Raw genomic sequence first — 20,481 nt, 5'->3', positions numbered from 1 at the left:
TTCCAAATAGGAAAAGGAGTACGTCAAGGCTGTATACTGTCACCCTGCTTATTTAACTTCTATGCAGCGTACATCATGAGAAATGCTGGACTGGAAGAAACATAAGCTGGAATCAAGATAGCCGGGAGAAATACCAATAACCTCAGACATGCAGATGACACCACCCTTATGGCAGAAAGTGAAGAGGAACTAAAAAGCCTCTTGATAAAAGTGAAAGAGGAGAGTGAAAAAGTTGGCTTAAAGCTCAACATTCAGAAAATAAAGATCATGGCATCCGGTCCCATCACTTCATGGGAAATAGATAGGGAAACAGTGGAAACAGTGTCAGACTTTATTTTTGGGGGGCTCCAAAATCACTGCAGATGGTGACTGTAGCCATGAAATTAAAAGAAGCTTGCTCCTTGGAAGAAAAGTTATGACCAACCTAGACAGCATATTCAAAAGCAGAGACATTACTTTGCCGACTACAGTCCGTCTAGTCAAGGCTATGATTTTTCCTGTGGTCATGTATGGATTTGAGAGTTGGACTGTGAAGAAGGCTGAGCACCAAAGAATTGATGCTTTTGAACTGTGGTATTAGAGAAGACTCTTAAACCTCCCTTGGACTGCAAGGAGATCCAACCAATCCATTCTAAAGATCAGCCCTGGGATTTCTTTGGAAGGAATGATGCTGAAGCTGAAACTCCAGTACTGTGGCCACCTCATGCGAAGAGTTGACTCATTGGAGAAGACTCTGATGCTGGGAGGGATTGGGGGCAGGAGGAGAAGGGGACGACAGAGGATGAGATGGCTGGATGGCATCACTGACTCAATGGACATGAGTCTGAGTGAACTCCAGGAGTTGGTGATGGACAGGGAGGCCTGGCGTCCTGCGATTCATGGGGTCGCAAAGAGTCGGACACGACTGAACGACTGAACTGAACTGAAGTCATGTTGATGTAAGACAGAAATCAAACCAATATTATAAACCAATCATCAGCCAACTAAAAATAGATAAGTATTTAAAAAATAAAAAGGCAACAGATAAAATATGTCAATGAAGGATGATTTAAAGGACAAAAAAGTACACATACACAAAATTTTGTCAACTATCACAGAGATTTTAAGCACTGCCAAAGCTCCTCCATGGATCTTTTGAGGAGCAAAGTAAATCTGTATTTTGGGATTACTGAGAAACATTTACTAAAATATATCCAATCAACTTATAGAACTGAAAGAATGTCATCTTTTTTTTTTTAAATTTCAAAGGCACCTAGATTTCTCCACCTAGTTTTAATAACGTTTTATAGTATCTTTATAAAACTGCCTTACAGCCCTGAGGAGAGGGACTATTACAAATACATACATAAACTGAAGAAAATCATCCTTACCCTTAGGGTGCAGAGCTGTTTTAGCATATTTATGACTGCAGGTTTGTTGTTTTAATTTGAATTCATCACTAATAATGTAAAGTTCCAGCATTTCATATAAAAAACCAGATTTCAAATAGATATCTCTATAGGAAAAAATGTAGGAAGTTCTAATCTCCCTGGACCTGACTAGCAGATCAGTCTTGAGCAGCAACTGTGGTCTCCAGCGGCCACAGTAGTTCTCACAAGTTCATTGGGCTCATTTATATTACTTGAGAGGCCTGCTAATGAGTTCAAAACAAGGAAGGAACTTCAGGATTCTGCATACACACACGCAGGCGCGTGTGTTTTTTCTCGTTCTTTGAAAAAGGATGGAGGAGTAACAGGCACCATTCATTCTGCAGCCTTCAATGCACCTTTCCGCTGCGTTGGGCCTAGTAATAGGCGATGAAAAAAGAGAGAGATCTGGGTCCCGGTTGGTACCACCAACGATTGGTCAGAGCAGGAATCGCCGCCACTAACAAACACAAGCAGTGTTGAATGTAGTTATTAAATATATACAAAGCTTGGTGCTGAACCGAAGGTAGAACGGTACTTGATGTAGAATCTAAGGAATCTAAGCTCGGCTCCCCTATATTACACACTCGTCTAAACAGCGCACAGGTTCACAGGAGACGGGCGTAAACACAGTGATGGCTTGCCTCTGCACAGAATCACAGACAACCCCGACTCCCGGACTGGGCGCAGTCTCCTAAGACGCGCCCGTTTCCGGAGCAACCGCCCAGTCCCTCCCCCATTGACTCCGCCCCCGGGGGCGTCTTTCCCGCCCAAGGCCGTTAACCCCGCAGAGCATTGTGGGATAAAGCTATAGGCTAGGTTTCACTAAATCCTTCCAAAGCGCCTTTGCTTTAAGAGACTTATTCCTGGGGAAATTGATTGTTCTTTAGGACTCGACAAGATTAATAACCCTCTTTTACAAGTGCTCTGCCCTAAATCTTTACCACAGGGCCGGTCACTTCCTTTGCAAAGCTCGCGGCACAACGGGAACGCGGGAACTTTTTTCCCTTCGCGCGGAGGATGACGTCGCGCGTGCGCCAGCGTCCCTTTCGCTGCACACCCGTTACGCTCTTGCGCGTGCGCAGTGAGATCGAATAGCTGCTTCCTCCCGCTTCTCTTCTTCCCTCCCCCCCATATCCGTGCGCCGAGCTGATAAAGGCGCCATTTTGGAGGGGCCGCGGGAGACGTGGTGTCGCGGCGGGCTCGCTCTGCCGTTCGCTAGGCTTGGTGGGAAGGCCTGTTCTCGAGTCCGCGCTTTTCGTCGCCGCCATGTCGGGAGGTGGTGTGATTCGTGGCCCGGCAGGGAACAACGACTGCCGCATCTACGTAGGGAACTTACCTCCAGACATCCGAACCAAGGACATTGAGGACGTGTTCTACAAATACGGTGCTATCCGCGACATCGACCTGAAGAATCGCCGCGGAGGACCGCCCTTCGCCTTCGTTGAGTTCGAGGACCCGCGGTGAGGCGGCCAGGGACTTGCGGCCTTGAGGATATAGGTGGGAGTAGTTGGGGAGTGCTCCAAGGCCTTAGAGAGAATGGGGACGTGGGCTCTGAGGTTGGGAGCAAGACGAGTCGGCCGCGCACGAGTGAAGCGAGGAGCCGAGTCGGTGAGGCTTCTCTGGTGACTGGGTCCCCCGGGCGTCTCCAGAGCCGGCTCGCGGGCTCGGAGCGGGAAACTGAGGCGCTGAGGGCTGCTGTAGTGGTCGGAAGCCTGGCGTGCTTCTGGGTGGGGGAGGGGCCGTTCCTATTATGCAGCGCATGTGGGCTCTTCCACCCCGGGTGCGCATGTGCGGGGCGCTGCTAGCTCCCCGACGGAGGTAGCCACCCCTCCCGGCCCTTTTTCTTACCCTTCGGCTTTCTGTAATCACGCAGGGATGCGGAAGACGCGGTGTACGGTCGCGACGGCTATGATTACGATGGATATCGTCTGCGGGTGGAGTTTCCTCGAAGTGGCCGTGGTACAGGCCGAGGCGGCGGCGGGGGTGGAGGTGGCGGGGCTCCCCGGGGCCGCTATGGCCCCCCATCCAGGCGTTCTGAAAACAGAGTGGTTGTCTCTGGTAAGTTGACCGTTCCGCGCGGGTTGATGTCACTTTTGGACAGATACTACACTTTAAAGTTTTCCTTGCATGACTAGTTTGACAAATGCTAGCTTTCATGGTAGGTCTTAAATTATTTCAGTCGCATGGATGAATTTAGTAACCAGGAATTACTGTGTTTGAGATTTAACGAATTAGATTGCAGTGTCTAGACTATGAAGATCATTACTTTGTAAATAATTTGGGGCTTTTAATTCTAGAATTTTGAATCATTAACCTAGGATGTTAAAACTAATCATTAATTTTAAAGTAGTGTTGGTTCTAATGTAAATTTTAACTTTAATCTGAAATACTAGGATAATTGTTGAAAAAAAATCTTTTTCAGGACTGCCTCCAAGTGGAAGCTGGCAGGATTTAAAGGATCACATGCGTGAAGCAGGTGATGTATGTTATGCTGATGTTTACCGAGATGGCACTGGTGTCGTGGAGTTTGTACGGAAAGAAGATATGACCTATGCAGTTCGAAAACTGGATAACACTAAGTTTAGATCTCATGAGGTAGGTTATACACTTATTCTTTTTATTGGCCAGAATTGGATACAGTGGTCTTAACTGTGGAATTTGAAGGTAAGATTCAGGCAAGGGTGTCCAAGTAAACCCAGTAAAGTGCCTCTGGTTTAAATTACGTTGTATTCATTCAGCATGCCTGAAGACAGGTGAAAGCTTAGATCTTTCAATCGAAAGTTCTGTCTATTCAATAGGGAGAAACTGCCTACATCCGGGTTAAAGTTGATGGGCCCAGAAGTCCAAGTTATGGAAGATCTCGATCTCGAAGCCGTAGTCGTAGCAGAAGCCGTAGCAGAAGCAACAGCAGGAGTCGAAGTTATTCCCCAAGGAGAAGCAGAGGATCACCACGCTATTCTCCCCGTCATAGCAGATCTCGCTCTCGTACATAAGATGATTGGTGACACTTTTTTGTAGAACCCATGTTGTATACAGTTTTCCTTTATTCAGTACAATCTTTTCATTTTTTAATTCAAACTGTTTTGTTCAGAATGGGCTAAAGTGTTGAATTGCATTCTTGTGTAATACCCCTTGCTCCTAACATCTACATTCCCCTCATGTCGATAAATTGTATTTTAAGTGATGTCATAGCCAGGATTGTTTAAATTTAGTTAACTCTCCATGCTCTTCAGACTGTGATATTGTGTAAATGTCTATTCTGCTCTGGTTTGTGTGAACTGGGATGTTGGGGGTGTTTGTGGTTATCTTACCTGGGGAAGTTCTTATGTTTATCTTGCTTTTCATGTGTCTTTCTGTAGACATATCTGAAGAGATGGATTAAGAATGCTTTGGATTAAGGATTGTGGAGCACATTTCAATCATTTTAGGATTGTCAAAAGGAGGATTGAGGAGGATCAGATCAATAATGGAGGCAATGGTATGACTCCAAGTGCTATTGTCACAGATGAAATTGGCAGTATTGACCTTATACTAAAGGCAAGGGTTTAAATTGATTATGTATACATCTACCATAAAACACTTGTAAGCATCTTATGCAGTTACCTTTAGCTACAATTGCTTTGCTCTTTAAACCTTGGCAATTGTGGCAAAATTACATTGCCCATTTTGTAACTATTTTGCTCCCTTCCCTTTTTTATTTTAATAGGGACTAATGTGGGAAGAACTGGCTAATTTGTCATAATGCTTAGTTACAACTGTTAATGTGTGACCTGCTGTTGGTGTACATGTGGGTACAGGGTGTCTTTAATTCCAACCAGATAGAGTATAATATCAATACTGCTAAATCTGCATGTCCTCTGTGTGACTGATATAGCGTTGCTACTTCATTTTTTAAAGACAAAATGAAAGCAAAATATAGAATTCCAACATATTGGTGTAGATAATCTAGTTGGGAATAATTTTAAGTCTCACCTTCCCCTTTTAAACTAGTATTCATAATTGACTCATGTTTAAAATACTTTTAATTTACAAATTAAATTTAAAATGGGAGCATTAGATTTAGTTTAGACTTAGGGGGGTAGCAGTACCAGTAAACTTTTCAACTACGTAACTTTTTGCAACCACAAAACCTGTAATACGCTGTACAGTAACAAGTGTTGGCATTATCAGTTGAACTGTAAATATAAAATGCTTCTTCCAATTAGTCTCTATGATGATTAAGTTTCTAAAATTTATCAGAACACCATTCAGAAACTTGTTTTGGGGAATTTGATAGTTATTGATGTACATCTGTTAAACTGATGACAGACATAACTCATCATTCCCCAGAAACCTTTTTTGATTACAGTATCTAACATTTTGCCTCCTCTTTTTTGGTTTTGCTGGTTATAAAGGTTTGGATTGGAGAGGGCTCACTGGATCCCAATCCTTGGAGCTGGATCATTGGATTCAAATCATAATGTGGATAGGATAGGGAGGATGAATTACAAGGATTCATGGAGCGGGATCAGATTACCAGGAACATAGGAGTGGATTCCTGCCCCAACCAAACCGCATTCGTGTGGATTTTTTTTTTTTATTCAACTTAATTGGCTATTCCAAAGATTTTTTTTTTCCTATTTTTGACGATTGGAGCCCTTAAGATGCACGATGGAATTGTGTTTTGCATTTTTGGTAAAAGGAGCAAAGCGAGGACCTGGAGATAAACGCTGGAGCAATCTCCTTGGAAGGATTCAGCACGAGTAGATGGTAAACATTTAAAGGGGAAAGGGGGGGTTTGTTTAAAATAGTAAATCAGTAAGTCACTTCTAAATTTAAAGAAAACAAAATTGGAGTTGAAGAATAAGTAGGTTTCCAATTGGCTGTTGCCGTTTTTCTTTGAAAAAAATAAACATTTTTTAAAAAACTATGCATGGTTGTCCTTTTTCCTCTTGTAAGATTTTTTTACTGGGTGACTAGTCTCAGTTAATACTTAAAATTGATAAGATTCTGATTTTTTTGTGTTTGTGTTAGTAAATTAAAGGTTCTTGAAAGGAATTTGCTAATAAATGGTATTATCTCTTACTGTTAATTGTAAAAGTCTTCAGGGGAAGATAAAAAGTGAATAAGATAGTTGTGTATGTAATGTCATAAATGAGGGGTGATTTAGTTTCTGGAGGATAAGCTGCAAAGCTCTGGTTAAAAATGACTAAATTTATGGATACTGCTTATTTTTGGTAATTAGCATAGAGTTTTGTGTAAAATCAGGTAATGACTAGTGAATGTTGGTATTATTAGCCTTTGAGTTTCTCAATGAAAATAGTTCATCTCAAAAATTGGTAAGTATTAAAATTCAGCACAGATTATAATTCTTAACACAGATTACACTTACTGCTTGAAATCTGAATAGCACACTGGAAGATTTAACTGTTTGAGTGAATCATTGCTAATAAAAAGCTGGGCATTCTTTAGAATTTTACCTTGGAACTCTTCTTAACCATAAAGTTACTATCCAGAACATACCAAAGCAGTGATGACATCTTGTCATCTACTAGTTTTTGTATCTTTACTTGGTAGCCCCTTGGTGCTAAATTTTCACTTAGAGTTGGGGGAAGGAGGGGGTTTTTACTTAGTATTCCTGATCTTTATTCTGATTTCCTGATAGCTAGTCACAATCATCATACCACTTTTTGTGCATCTAAAAGATAGCTAAATCACAAGATTTCCCTGGAGTGTTAATTATAATTGGAAGCAGAATTTAAGGCTGCTATTCAGGTGATGTGATTTCAAATCCAGGAGACACTAGAAATCTTGGTAGTGGAGACAGCCTAAAGATTTGCATAAAGTCACCCAGCCAGTACATTTAAATGAACCTTGTAGAATGTCATGAGGAAGAGAAAGGATAGTAAAGTCAAGATTAGGATTCCATTTTTTAGAGCATTTTGTATCGATCCATTAAGGGAATAACTAGTTTTAATGTAGGAATTCAAAATATAGTGTTCAAGAGTAGACAGTACGTAAAACTAGGTTTCATCTGAGTTGGCAAAAAAGTTCAAGTTTTTTTGTAAGACATTAAATGATTTTGGAAAGAGCTAGACTTTTCTGGGCCCTGAGTTAATTAGTATTCATTATTTTGGAAACAGGACCAAGATGAAAATTGCCCTCCGAAGTTGAGTGCGTTTAAGCTAAGTTGAAAGGTGAGCTCTACTTTAGGAGTGTCAGTAGTCCCAACCAGATTGAAGTGAGATGGAAAATACTACTTGGCTGTATGTAGGCTTTTTAAGATTAGAGAAGATTTAACCTGTGTATGAGAGGGGCCAGGTTTTCCAGTTCAGTAGGAGTAGACTAGACGACTAAATGTAAGAGGAGATGCAGACTATTTGTCAGTCTCAGGAAATGGACCTGAAATCTCTACCTGTGTTAGCAACTCTTAGAAGAAAGTCGTACTTGGGGATTAAAACAGTCTTGGATTTTCTGCTTTTCTCCGTATTTGTGTGCCCTTAGATGTTGTAGGGAGCTTATAATTTATTTTCTAATCAAGGAAAAGTTTAAGAATTATTTCTCATAACATCAGATTGAGTAACCCACCTTGCTGTTCAGCCTACATCCTGGAAACAAAAGGTAAGAAACCCATTTTCTGGTTCCTAATTGTTTGGGATCTGAATTTTATGTTTAAAATTTAAGTTTAGTAATTTTTTAAAATGCTGTTTGGAATGTGAACAGATTTCCTTCATTTAAAATGTTTTTCCCCCCTTAAGTTTTATAGTTTGGAATGTTAATGTATCTACTCATTGTAGTGCTTTAACTTGAATATGATTCTAGGTTTTAACTTTCTCAGTTTTGTCTTTGAAATATATCTTGCTTGTTAAGGTACTTTTTTTTTCTTTTTTTCAAGTTTCTGTGAATTATTTGTGTGCTTTTTTGCTTCCTTTGTACATGACGTTGTAATGAAATCAAGTTACATGTCTGTATTTACCATAAATAGTATTAAAAGGAAAGAAACTATTAGATTGAAGTTCTGTTATAACCATTCTTTGGTTTAACCTATTTCTGTCAGGGTATGAAGAATACAAAGAAAACAGGTTCTCAATCTTTTATCCCAGAACTCCAAAATCTTCTGTTTAGCAAATTGAATGTAAAATATGGCCAAAATCAATGCATTTGTTTTGTACTTGGTGTGACTAAGAAATACTGATGTCAGTTGTTACAGGTTGTGCTGAGTGTTAATGTGGTAAAGGATCTATATATGAAAGCTTTATAAAATGCAAAACACTCTGAATTTCAAATACATCTGCCCCAGAGAGTTTGGATAAAGGGTTGTAGAACCGTTAACAGATTACACGGAGTGAAGGCTTCTGTGTAGTTTGGGCGTGTGAGTGAAAACAAACCCAGTTACTCTGATTTCTTAATTAAGCTGTTAGCTCCACATCTCTTTAGGCTGAAGCAGCCACCAGAAAAGGTATGATACATTTTTTAATATTCTGTTGTTCTAGTGAACTTGTAATTGTCTCCATTGAAGGAAATAAATACTCTGCCATTCCATGCAGTGGAATACTCTCTTTGGGGGTAATTTTTCCCAGCACCTATTTTTTTAATAAGAATCTGATCCTATAGGAAAGGGTGGGATTGGCATGAAGTAAAGGGAGGTTATAAGGAAAGGTGTTCATTTTGTCTCCTGATTGTTGAATAAATAGTAATCCTGGCAAAAACTTTTGCTTAAAATGTAGATCCAAGAACTTACAGTATAGTTAAAACAGCTTATCCATATGATTATACTTAAGATTGAGATTGGGTTGAGGGGTGCTGCTTCTAACTTTGAAAGCTATACCTGAAAACCTTTTAATGTGATTTGTAGGGATGAAAGGAGAGAAAGATCTTTTTCTTATACAAAAGTTCTTGGTGCTGCTTAGGCAGAAAAAAATCTCAAACATTTTGAAATAGATCACTCACTGGCAAGAGAGAAAACATAAGGCGATTGCCATTTATGTAGGTATGCAAAACAGAAGAAACGGTTGAGGAGATCCTGGGTGACATTTCTTAAAAAGGTTAAAGTGTTTTACCTTTTCATAATTCCCGATAGAATTATCAGTGTAAAGATAGTAGAAATTAAGAGCTATAGAATGCTTTACTCTTCACCGAATATACTCTGAGCAAACAATTTTAAAGGTATGGCAGATGTCTAATGAGAGTTGTCTGGATGGATGTTATTTTGTTTACCATGGGCTTATTTCACTCCCCGTATTTGAGTAATGTTAGGAAAAAAATCACATAGCCGCTACATAGCCGCTAGAGGGTGCTATGATGCAAAATTAACCAGGAAATACCCTAGGGCAAAGGATGGTAACAGCAAGGTGGAAACTTAATCCTCTATCAGCTCCAAAGTTAGAATTTTTTGGTGGTAAGTTTTTTTTTCCTGTAGCTCTACCTTTGCCACTCCATCTGTTGGTCAAAATCCTTTGCCTTTTCCTTTAGGTTTTGAATAGTACTTAATGAGTACCAAGCTTGTATAAGGGCTTCCCTGGTAGCGCAGAGGCTAAACCGTCTGCCTGCAATGTGGGAGACCTGAGTTCGATCCCTGGGTCGGGAAGATCCCCTGGAGAAGGAAATGGCAACCCACTCCAGTATTCTTGCCTGGAGAACCCCATGGACAGAGGAGCCTGGTGGGCTACAGTCCACCGGGTTGCAAAGAGTCGGACACGACTGAGCAACTTTCAAGCTTGAATAAATCACAAAACTGTCTAGCTTCTGGGACTTAGGACAAAATGCTGAGGATGTGAAGCTGCTTGGTTTTCTGCCTGCCTTGTACATCTCCAAGTATGTAATAGGCCAGAGGTGTAGGAGTCAGGTACAGGGGCGCCACCCATTCCCCCTCCTCCCCCTCCAGCCCTGGAATCGGTCGTGTGCGATACAAAATGAGTATCCTTTGAGAAACCTTCATATGGTGTGGAACACCTTCTGGAGTGATAGGTCTTATTTCTTGACATTACTGAGACTTTCAGTGATTGTTATGTGTCTTACAACCCTATCTGTTCATCAGGTTGGCTACTTAAAATTTTCTATTCTACAGAACAGGCAGAGTATCCTGTGATCAAAATGTCAGTACAGACTTCTCTGTTAGGAACTAACACCTCAGCGTTTGTCATTCCCACCTCCCTTCAACTTTACATTACAAAAATGTAAAGGACACAAGCTTTTTTGTCACTAAGAAGTTTCTTAGGCCCACCTGTGATACCATTTAGTCAATATGGGAGCACTTGTCTTCAGACACAAATGTTAACTGCTTTGAAGAATAACACACCAAAAGAGGATAAATAACAGGTATTCTAGAAGAGAATCACATTTACACACATAACCTTGCCTACCAAGTTCACATTTTATGTAGCAAGTTAGGCTGTCAAAGGTAGTTGCTAACTAGTGAGATAGCCTTGCTGCAAATTGGATTGAGTACTGAAAGTGCACTAAATTATCCCTTAATTCAAGAAATGTTAGCTCTGACATCTTAATTTAACTTGTGAAGAGACTAAATCCTAAATTGCTCAACTGAAAATCTGGAATTCCCCTTTGTAAAAGAAAAAGGCTAAACTTGAAGGTGGTTTTAAGTGCCAGATGACATGGCAGAATTGTACCCTGAAGTGCTGGGTATTAGGGAAGCCTTTGTAAGTTTGTATAAGCTTTCAGGTTATGTTTATTAAGGTTTAATCCTTATGAATGGACTACTACATCAGTTGACAAAACATAACCTACAGCCTTTAACTGGGACTTGGAGTCTTGGGCTGAATCTAAAGCTGTTGATAACCTCATCCCAGTATCAAAAGTCATCTCTCTGAGAACTTAACACCTACCATACTGTGTTGGCACAGACTTTATGTATATCTGGTATGGCATATGTTATGTTCTATCCATTTATCTGCCTCATCCCGATTCGTGAGTTTTTTTTGTAAGGAACCAAGACAGTCCGTCACCTGATAGTAGTCACTGAAAAAGCACTACTCATCCTTCCCCATTGTTCTGCATAGCACTTTTCTGCCGTATCTTAAAACTCAAGCCAGTATACCTTTAGCCAGTGAATTGTTTATTGTCTCTCTTCTAATTTCTAACAGGTCATACCTGTTTTCCCCTTTCTTCCCCGTCTTCCATAGCACAATGTTGTGCAGTGCGTAGATACTCGAAAGATTACTCGATTCAGTTGCTTAGAAGAGAAATAGAGACATTTTAATTATCTTACTTCCCTTTCTGAGTATCTTGAGTAAGTAACCAGTAAATAGACTCAGGTTCTTCTGTTTGCAAGTTGGAAATCAGTCCTTCAAGTAACATTAAGACATTTTCCACCTTTTTATCTCCTGATATTTCTAACAGTTTTTGGAGAATTTTGTTTCTTGAATTACAAAATAAGTGACATCCACAACGTTAAGGGGCGTCCCTGGTGGCTCTGCGGTGAGCAATCCACCTGTAGTGCAGGAGGTGCTGGTTCAGTCCCAGTCAGTAAGATCCCCTGGAGGAGGGCATGGCAACCCACGCCAGTACTCTTGCCTGGAGAATCCCAAGGACTGAGGAGCCTGGCGGGCTGCAGTCCACAGGGTCACAAAGGGTTGGACGTGACTGAAGCAACTGAGCACGCACAACTTAGACGAAATGTAAGATGTTGGTTAACAGTACACTACAAGTGTACATGACAGTAAGTGTGCTTGTTGGTTAACAAGCTCACTACAAAAATGGATTCCTTTGTTCTCTGACACTACAGAGCAAACGTGTAGCATGGTGAAAATCAAGTTCTGTGTCTTAATATAACCAGTTTTTAGCTACAGTGCATTTGTGTCTGTCACTTAAGAATAAAGTTTTGTTTACTTCCCAGATAGAGTACTTGAAACTGCTATTTGAATTTGTCTCCCAACTTCATTTGCCATGCTGACATCTTTGTCCGCACACCCAAAATCATTACTGAAGAAATGAAAAACCAGTTAACTGGCCACCTCCATCCTGGCCATCCAGCCTGATCTTCCTAAAACTGCTGCTCATCTAGTATGAAACTGGAATGTAGTCTACAATTTATCACCATTTTCAATCACATTTTCCCTGCTCTGGGTGATCTGGTAAACATTTTTTACTGATCATGATTGTTTTTACTTCTATATATTTTATGTTTTCAAACTTTTCTGCCCTTATTAGTAGTCACCCTGCTGCTTCAAGTCCTTATTACTGTCAAGTTATAATTTCTGAAATTATAAAAACCAAGCTTTGAAACCCATAAAATAGCTGTGTTCTCTGTGATGCATTTAGTCTCACAATTTTATTACTGTTGAAATTCGTATGTTAATTTTTTCTACCCAGTAGAATTTTTGTTGTATTGGTATTTCCCAGTGAGCCAAATGTTTACTTACTAGATGGAGTTCAAAACGCTATTTGGATTTGTTTTCCACCTCCAGTTGGCACGGTTTAATAAATGTTGATTGACAGAGAAAGAATTTTAGTACTCCTTAAAAGCAAAATGGTATAGAAACCTAGTCCACAAAGTATTGGTTGACTGGGTAGATTATTAGAGAAAGTGGTAATCCTAACATTGCATCAGATAATTTCTCAGCTGTGAAACTAGGAAGTGCAAATTACTGTTGACCATTCCTGTTAGAAGTGCTGACCTGCCACACAGTGTAAAAATGGCTACAGGCAGCCTTCTGGATCTGCAGTTAATGCATCTGCAGACTGAACCAACCCTAGATTGTGTAGCACTGAAGGAAGCAGCACACAAGTGGCCCTGCATGGCCCAGCCTGTGCTCCAGGGCCAGCTCGTTTAAACAGTAGCTTAAGCCACGTATAACCGTAGAAACAAGTACTGTCCCCCAAATCAGTCTTGCAAAGTAAAACAGTTGCCTTGTTGCAAGATGTGCCAAACTTCAGTGCAGATCCTGTAGAATTGATGTGTCTCCTTTAGGAGCAGAGGAGTTCCCTCTCACTTTCTCACAAAGCGAAAGCCAGTTGTGTCTGACTCTTTTGCGACCCCATGGACTATATAGTCCATGGAATTCTCCAGGCCAGAATACTGGAGTGGGTAACCTTTCCCTTCTCCAAGGGATCTTCCAAACCCAGGTCTCCCTGCTTTCTCCTGGATTGTCCATTATTAAGCATAATTCTTACAGAAGAAGCCTTAAATTAGTTCTGAATTTAGTAATCCTGTCTCAATGAGTTTCTACAGTTTTCTCATTAGGGTTGAATTATTTTGGTTCTTTATTAGTAGTTATCCATAAAGAGATTTATAGATAGAATGAAGAAACTGGGTAGTATATTTACTGGCTTGGAAATCTTAACGTTACTCCAGGACCCTGACCCTGATCCTTAGGCTGATAGAGGATCAGCTAGCATAAGCAGTTCTCAAAGCCATGAACTCTGGAAACTCACAAATCTTGAAAGCACTCACATTACTTTTGCCTTTGAAAACTTCCCTTCATGATCTGCTAAAGACTAAAGCATTCTTAGTCTAAAGAACGATCTAAAGAAAGACTGAAGCACTAATTGCATTGTGTTTCTGCTTTGCTTTTCTTCAGCATGGTGTCACGTAATGTGTACACCTCCATGTTGCCCTTAAACTGTTGTCTGATTTCATGTATGTTTTGATTTCCTCCAGCTACATGGTAAACTAGAGACCAAAATCTGTATTAATAACTTTCTGACACTTTTTCTAAGATGCTTGGTGCACAACACTGACCTTACTGTTTATGTATGAATACGGTCATGAAATCCTCAGCAGGTGAACTGCATAGCTTAGATCTTATATGTACTGTGGTCCTCCAGTCAGATTGGGCTTATTTCCAAAGTCGTGACTTCAAGAGTTTGTGCCATTTTCTGCCTTCTTAGTGGAGAAGTTAGAGGGGGAAATGCAAGGACATAGGACAAATACTTGGTGGAAGTAGCAGCTGGTTGGTTGGTTTGTTTGTTTTTGGAGTGCTTTGACTCTAATTCTCCAATGTTTCTAGCCTTATTTTGGAGTTGGAGGAAATGAACTCAAAGATGTTAAAGTGACAGAACTTGAGTCTATGTCTTCTAGTGACAAGCTCTTGTTTATTTTATTACTATATTTTTTTTAAACCGGCCTTTTCCCAGTGGAGAGGTTGGGGGGAAAGAAGTCTTTGACCCAAGTGGTCACTACCTGTAATACCCACTTGATGCCACCAGGGTGCCCCGTGGTGCTGTCTTTGATCCATGTTCTTAGCCAGGTTGATGGGGCTGTTTCAAAGTGTTCATCTTGTCACAGTGACCAGAGCCCAGCAGTACAAAGTGGGGTACTTAGCTCCCTGGCTTTCCAGTGTGCAGTGCACAGCCAACATCAGAGAAGCCCTTGCCCTCTTTTGACCCCTTCTGGTCACACTGGCCCCACAGAAAGCAGATCAGACAATGACCAGAGCCTGGCTAGCTACTCTTACCAAGCTACAGTCTCAGAGGATAGTAGCACGAAAAAGATCCTGAGAATTGATAAATGTAAACATGCACTTGTTTTGTTAGCTAAGTGTACACTTAAATTCTTATTAGCAAGATAGATCTGATACACGAAACCGTATTGAATTGCTTTATCAGCTTTAAAAGCAACGTGTGATGACTTTCTGGTTTGCAGTAACAGTCTGCGTTATACTTGGTCCTGAGCGTACAGCCTATTAGGCATTAGTTGTGATATTCAGCCCTAGATGACAGCCCAGTGTCAAAGCTGTCAGTTATGTGAGAACCAATGAAGTGAAGTCTCGTTTAGCACGACAAGTAGCCCCTTTAATGTTTTGTTTTCTTCCCAGTGCTCTTATAATCATTTTGTATAAACATTTAACTAGTCTATAATTATTTCAAGTTTTGATTTCTCTATTGGAGGAGATTCTTAAACATATTCCAGTGACTGACTAGTACAGTTCTGGGCCTTAAATAGATGCTTCATAAATATTTCCTTACTGAAAAAGGATGATAGTTATGGCATAGTTCTACACATGAGCCATTTTTCTAAGGAGAGAATCCACATTAGGAGGTCTTTGTTTTGTCCAATCCATTATGAACTGAAAAGTTAGTATCTAGGGTGTCTTGGCTAGCCTTTCAAAACCTAGAATATATCATTCTAGGTTGGAGATAGCACAGCCTGAATTTTGGGCTGAAGCTGAGCTGATTAGATAGCATCCATGCAGTATCTCTAGGACTAGGTGTTTACCAGGTTTCTTAGAACCATGGGGGAGACTTAAACTTTACTGATTGAAGCTGTAGTCTTGGGGTGCCTTTTCCCTCTCCCTTTCCTGTTTTCTCAGGTACATTTCCATCCCCAAATTCCTGTGGTTTTAAGATCACTGTGGAACAAATCCCAAACCTCCCTCTAGCAGTCGAGGTTTCCTTTCAGTTTTTTCAGCTCTTCTGTGGGGAGAAAGCTAAACACAGATTGTATGAACGTGAACCTTCCATAAGCTTTGCTTAAGTGATCAGAGTAACTGATCTTTAGCTAAATGAATGCGTATAGAACATACGTGGGGACTTCCTAAGGCTTCATGAGTTTTGCTAAATGTACTGTAGGTCCTGGACAAGTTAGGGATAAAATTTATCAATTCTAATGCAAACCAAAAAAATCCCCTTGTCCCTGAGAAGCATAACTAAGCAAAACTAGTTATCTAATTTAGTTTTAATAAATTTTGTCTGAGGATAATTCTTCCATATGCGAAGAATAAACATATGCCTTTCCCATCTAAAGGATAAATTAGTGAGAGGCAGACTGTGTGTGTATTGCAACCCCCAGGATTCTTATTTCTGGGACTGCCTTTTACCTGATGCTTTGGACACATTTTCGCTGGCTTGAATTGAATGCTTGCCATCTGCTGTCAGCATTCACTGCTGAATAAAAGGGGAGGAAGGGGGAGAGAAAGTGAAATGAGAGGTTGTGGGGTGGGTGAGGAGCGAGGAAGCTGGAAAAATAAGAGGAAACAGCTGGGAGCTAGGAAGTTGGGGAGGGACTTAATGTAAGGTCAGTAAAACAGCTTGCAGAGGACAGGGTCAGGCCTAGGGGTAAAAGGCTAATTAACTTCTGTCAACTAGTTGAGTAGAGCTTTGTGTGCTTTGTTTTGAAGACTAAAATTACTTCAGAGGAAACATCTAGATTCTCTGAATCTGATCCATTTTCCCTGTGTATCATAGTAAATTGTTCACCAAGTCAGAATCTATCCTGCCCTCTAGGAATTGTCCTCTTCAGGTCTAGCAAAGAGCTTGTGCCACGGTTCAGGAAATCAGGGGTGAAATGCTTCACATAGTATGAGTAGATAGCAGGTAAGCTTTATGTTTTAGTACACAATTTAAGGATTAAAGGCTGAGTACAGCTGTTGTCTCTGTAGAGTTTAAGAACCAGCTTGCCAGGTTCCCTGCACCTGCTTATATACTGGGCCAGGTGACTGACTGTAGAACTTTAGGCAGCTTCTGTAATAGTTCAGAGATTTCTCAGAGTCAAGAAACATCCTTAAAGAAGCAAATCCTGGAGCTTGTGCCAGATCTCACGCTGTCCTGGCCTCGTGTTGCCATCTCGGCATTGCTGTCAGGAGTGGAGCCACCTACCTGAAGCTTAGCCTGTTTTGTGATGCCACATCAGTGTCTTAGGCCACCACTGCTCATGCCCCTCCCTCAGGGAGCATACTCAAAACCGGTGTCATCATGTCCTGTTTCTTTCACTATGAAGAATAGAGGATCCTCAGTTGAAGATCAAATTGACCCAATGAGGCTTTTTTTAATCTAAGCCAATGAAAGGAAGAGGAAGGAGCACCAATTCAGAAAGAGGGGGTCATAATATAGGATCTGCAATGTATTAACATGGTAACTCTTTGAAGACTAAGAGAAACAGAGTCCTATTTGAATTCTGAACTATGGAGTCTGAGATGAAGACGAAATTGACATGCTTCTGCTGGAATTTGGGTAAAGAGTGTTTACTCAGTATGTGTGTTCTTGCTCTGCCCCAGTCTTCACAAGAGCATCTGGACAGGCATTAACAAGCACTATTTTAAAATTTTTTTATTTTTTTGCAAATGGATCACTTGTTTGGTAATGGAGATAGATGACTGCTAGCACAGTGAGTGTAGTGTCGTCATATCCCTGTTCTAACCAGTGGAATGCATTGGGTGGAGGCTGTACCGCTGGAAAGAGCTTTTCCTTTGTACCAGAGTACCTGCTTATGTAAGGATTTAGTTTTTGACTATTAGCATGATGTCACTGCACTAAGCTTGCTAGATTGGTTCAGGCCCACAAAGTTTGCGTGACCTGTCAACTTTTTTCAAGCTCAGCCATCACCCTGGGATTGGGGCATCTGAGGGCAGGGAGGAACAGGTGTCCAAAGGAGAAATGCTGGTGCCTGAGAGTATGTTTTCCAGTTGTATTAAGCTTCTTGCTTGGTGTATTTTTGACCTGTCTTCATTTCTTTCCTTCTTGTGTCTATGCTGTTTTGCTTGCTATTTGTTGTATGTCCTCTGTCAGCCATTCAGGAGGTGTAAAATGGAAGGGGTTTCTACTCACATGTTTTATGGGTGGAACTGACGGGTTAAGCATGGTTTGTAGCAGCAGCTTTTAGAAAGAGTGAAAGGTGATAAATGTGTTACCATGGCTTTGGGTAGGTTTTGGGTATCTGGGGCATATGGCCCTTCTTAGAAACAAATGAGTATTTCAGGACCCTCAACTACCAGTAGGTCTTACTAGGGAAATGGGTAGATTTGTTCCCTGTCCCTTTGTTCCCCGTGACTATGTTCCAGCTGTTAAGGGATTTAAGTAGGTATTTAGAGGAGAAAAAAGTGTTGTTTCCCCTTCCTCACCTTACCAGTTAAGACTAGTGATGACACTTTAGGTGGTGGAATTGAAACACAAACCCAACTTCTGACCACATGGGCCACAGGCAGTTGGCTTAAAGCCCTTAGTGTGGGGAGGTGGGAAGGGCAGATTAACTTCTGCTTTCTTCTCAGAGAAGCTTGGTTGTTTTTGTTTTTGTGTCTCTTGTGTGTAGGGGGGCGGCGGTGGGGGGAGGTGCAGGGTGGAGACGGGAGGTGTTAGTGGGGTGGTGGTTACCTTTGGTTTGGTTTGGTAGAGTGTGTGTCCTTTCTCTTCAGTTGCTTTGAGGCTGTTAAGGGTATCATTTCTCTAGCTGATATTTTTGCAGCTAGATTTTGCAGTCTTGTATTGCAGTCTTGATTTTTACTAGAAGATCTGTTAGCTCCAGCTTTCTTACTTGAAGCATTAGTTCTTAACTGCCAGTTTGAAGCTGCTCCTGAGTAGATGGTCTCTATGAAAAGTTTTGGATTTGATTCGGTGTTACTTTCTAATGTTTGCTAAAAGTTGTCTTTGGAAATGCTAATCTTAATAGGTCTCTTCCTTTGTCATGTGTCATTAGCCTTTTGGCTGTTTACCTTAGGGCTCTTTGAGGGAGAGGTGGGTGGGGCACAGGGAAAAACTGGTTACTCTGAGAGAAAGTAAGAACTGGTCCAGGGCTCTTACGCAGAATTCCCAGCCCTAGACTTCATCTAGAACCATTCAATAGCACCAGTAAAAATACCTTCTTAGCACCTGTTATATTCCAGGGAATGTTCTAAGCTTTTTATACACATTTCTCCTTTAGTCTCCATTTCTCTTTTATCCACAGTCCTATCTGTGAGGTAGGTATTTACTTTGTTCTCTTTTTCCAGATGAGGAAATTGAGGCCCTAAAAGATTAAGTTACAGGTTATACACACTGGGGCAGGGAAGGTGGGAAAGAACCTGAACAAGGTGGGAAGAGAATCTGAATTTTATTTGGGTGGATGTAGGCACGTTTTTTTCTTTTGTCTTAGACACCAGACATTTCAGTTATTCATCATATCTGGAGGTAACACCGCTAATCTTAATAGGTCACTGAATAGGTCAGCTGATGCACTCACTGAAAGTTGTTTACAGTAATCAAGATGAATTTATTCTCTTTAGACATTGCTATGTTTTGATTGGGCCCCAATATGGTCTGTGGAAGCAGGCTTGAGGAGAGGGGTTCATTTTGTTTGTAGTTAAAGATTCTATTTGTCCTAAGGATGGAATCTTTGATCTTCCTAATTTCATTATATTCCTCAAAACACTTGGAGCTGATTGTTTTTGAGTACTCGTTCCAAATTTTTGGATAGTTTCTTTGGAAAATAGCCTAAGATTTAACATTTCATCCGAATTTAAAAGATTGTTCATTTTTCTTTTTAAGGGGAAAGAAAAATCGGAGCAATTGGGAATTCTGGTTTCATCTCATGGATAGAAAAATGAGCCATTTACGTGAGGAAAAGTGATACTTCTGAATCCCGCTCTTCAGTAATGAGAACTAGACGGTTTTCACTTGACGTCTACTTTGTGGTAGTGGGGAACCCCCTTTCCAGAGGTTTTTGAGAAGGATTGCTAACAAGGGTTTTCTAGATTCTGGGGGAAGAAGTTCAAGAGAGTCAGCAACATTGTCATTAGAAAAATGGTCTTCATCGAGTGCTAGTCTTAGAATCCTGAAGCTTCATTTTCAGCACAGTTTGAAAGGCAGCAAAGTAGAAGAGGCTGTACAGGGGAGGAGAAACACTGAGGAGAGATGTATTACAGACACCTTGAAGTCCGTGTGTTAAGATAGGAAAGAAGCAGAGACCCGCATTCACAAAATGAAAACAAAAGAATGTGCAGTGCCTCAGGTCAGAGCCAGAAGGTTTTAGTTTACCTAGTTAATTTCTTAGGTTTACATCTTGGTTCTTTCCTTATCTTATATGTATATATAAGCTTAGGCTTCCTGAACCATTTATTTCCCTTTGCGAAAGAGACTAAAGGACATTTTTTAGCAGACATAAAGGGCCACTGTAGCAGTTTAGCTGGAGTGTAATCAGAAACTATTCATTTTCTGTCCCCTCCTGTCCTAGGCTGACTGGTTCCCTGGTGTGTTACCTGCTTCTGCCACTGACTGAAACTGCAGAACTTCTCATTCGTCCCCAAGACTTCCAGTAGGGAATCAGCTCTAAAAGAAACCAGACCAACGTTTGCCAGCCCCTTCATTCTGGTGACTGAGGAGAGGAGAGTGGGCAGTGGGTATACATGTGTAGTGGATGGAAAAGAAACACAGACTGTCAGATTACTGT

The 20,481-nt window shown here is 40.9% G+C and overlaps 1 protein-coding gene across 2 annotated transcripts; it reads left to right on the top strand.

The window, feature by feature from the left end:
- Positions 2,474 to 8,396, top strand: SRSF1 (serine and arginine rich splicing factor 1). 2 transcript variants are annotated; one of them, XR_310764.3, is made up of 5 exons: positions 2,523 to 2,869; positions 3,283 to 3,467; positions 3,832 to 4,004; positions 4,208 to 4,887; positions 5,804 to 8,396. XR_310764.3 is itself a non-coding variant. In XM_005693095.3 (4 exons), the coding sequence occupies exons 1-4, from the start codon at positions 2,676 to 2,678 to the stop codon at positions 4,400 to 4,402; spliced, it is 747 nt and encodes a 248-aa protein (XP_005693152.1). In that variant the 5' UTR covers positions 2,474 to 2,675; the 3' UTR covers positions 4,403 to 8,396. The 2 variants fall into 2 exon arrangements, 1 of the variants encoding a protein (XP_005693152.1); XM_005693095.3 differs by having other exon boundaries at positions 2,474 to 2,869; positions 4,208 to 8,396.

This window comes from Capra hircus, chromosome 19 (genome assembly GCF_001704415.2).
Source record: "Capra hircus breed San Clemente chromosome 19, ASM170441v1, whole genome shotgun sequence".
NCBI lineage: Eukaryota > Metazoa > Chordata > Mammalia > Artiodactyla > Bovidae > Capra > Capra hircus.
This window is presented reverse-complemented; position numbering and strand designations above follow the sequence as displayed.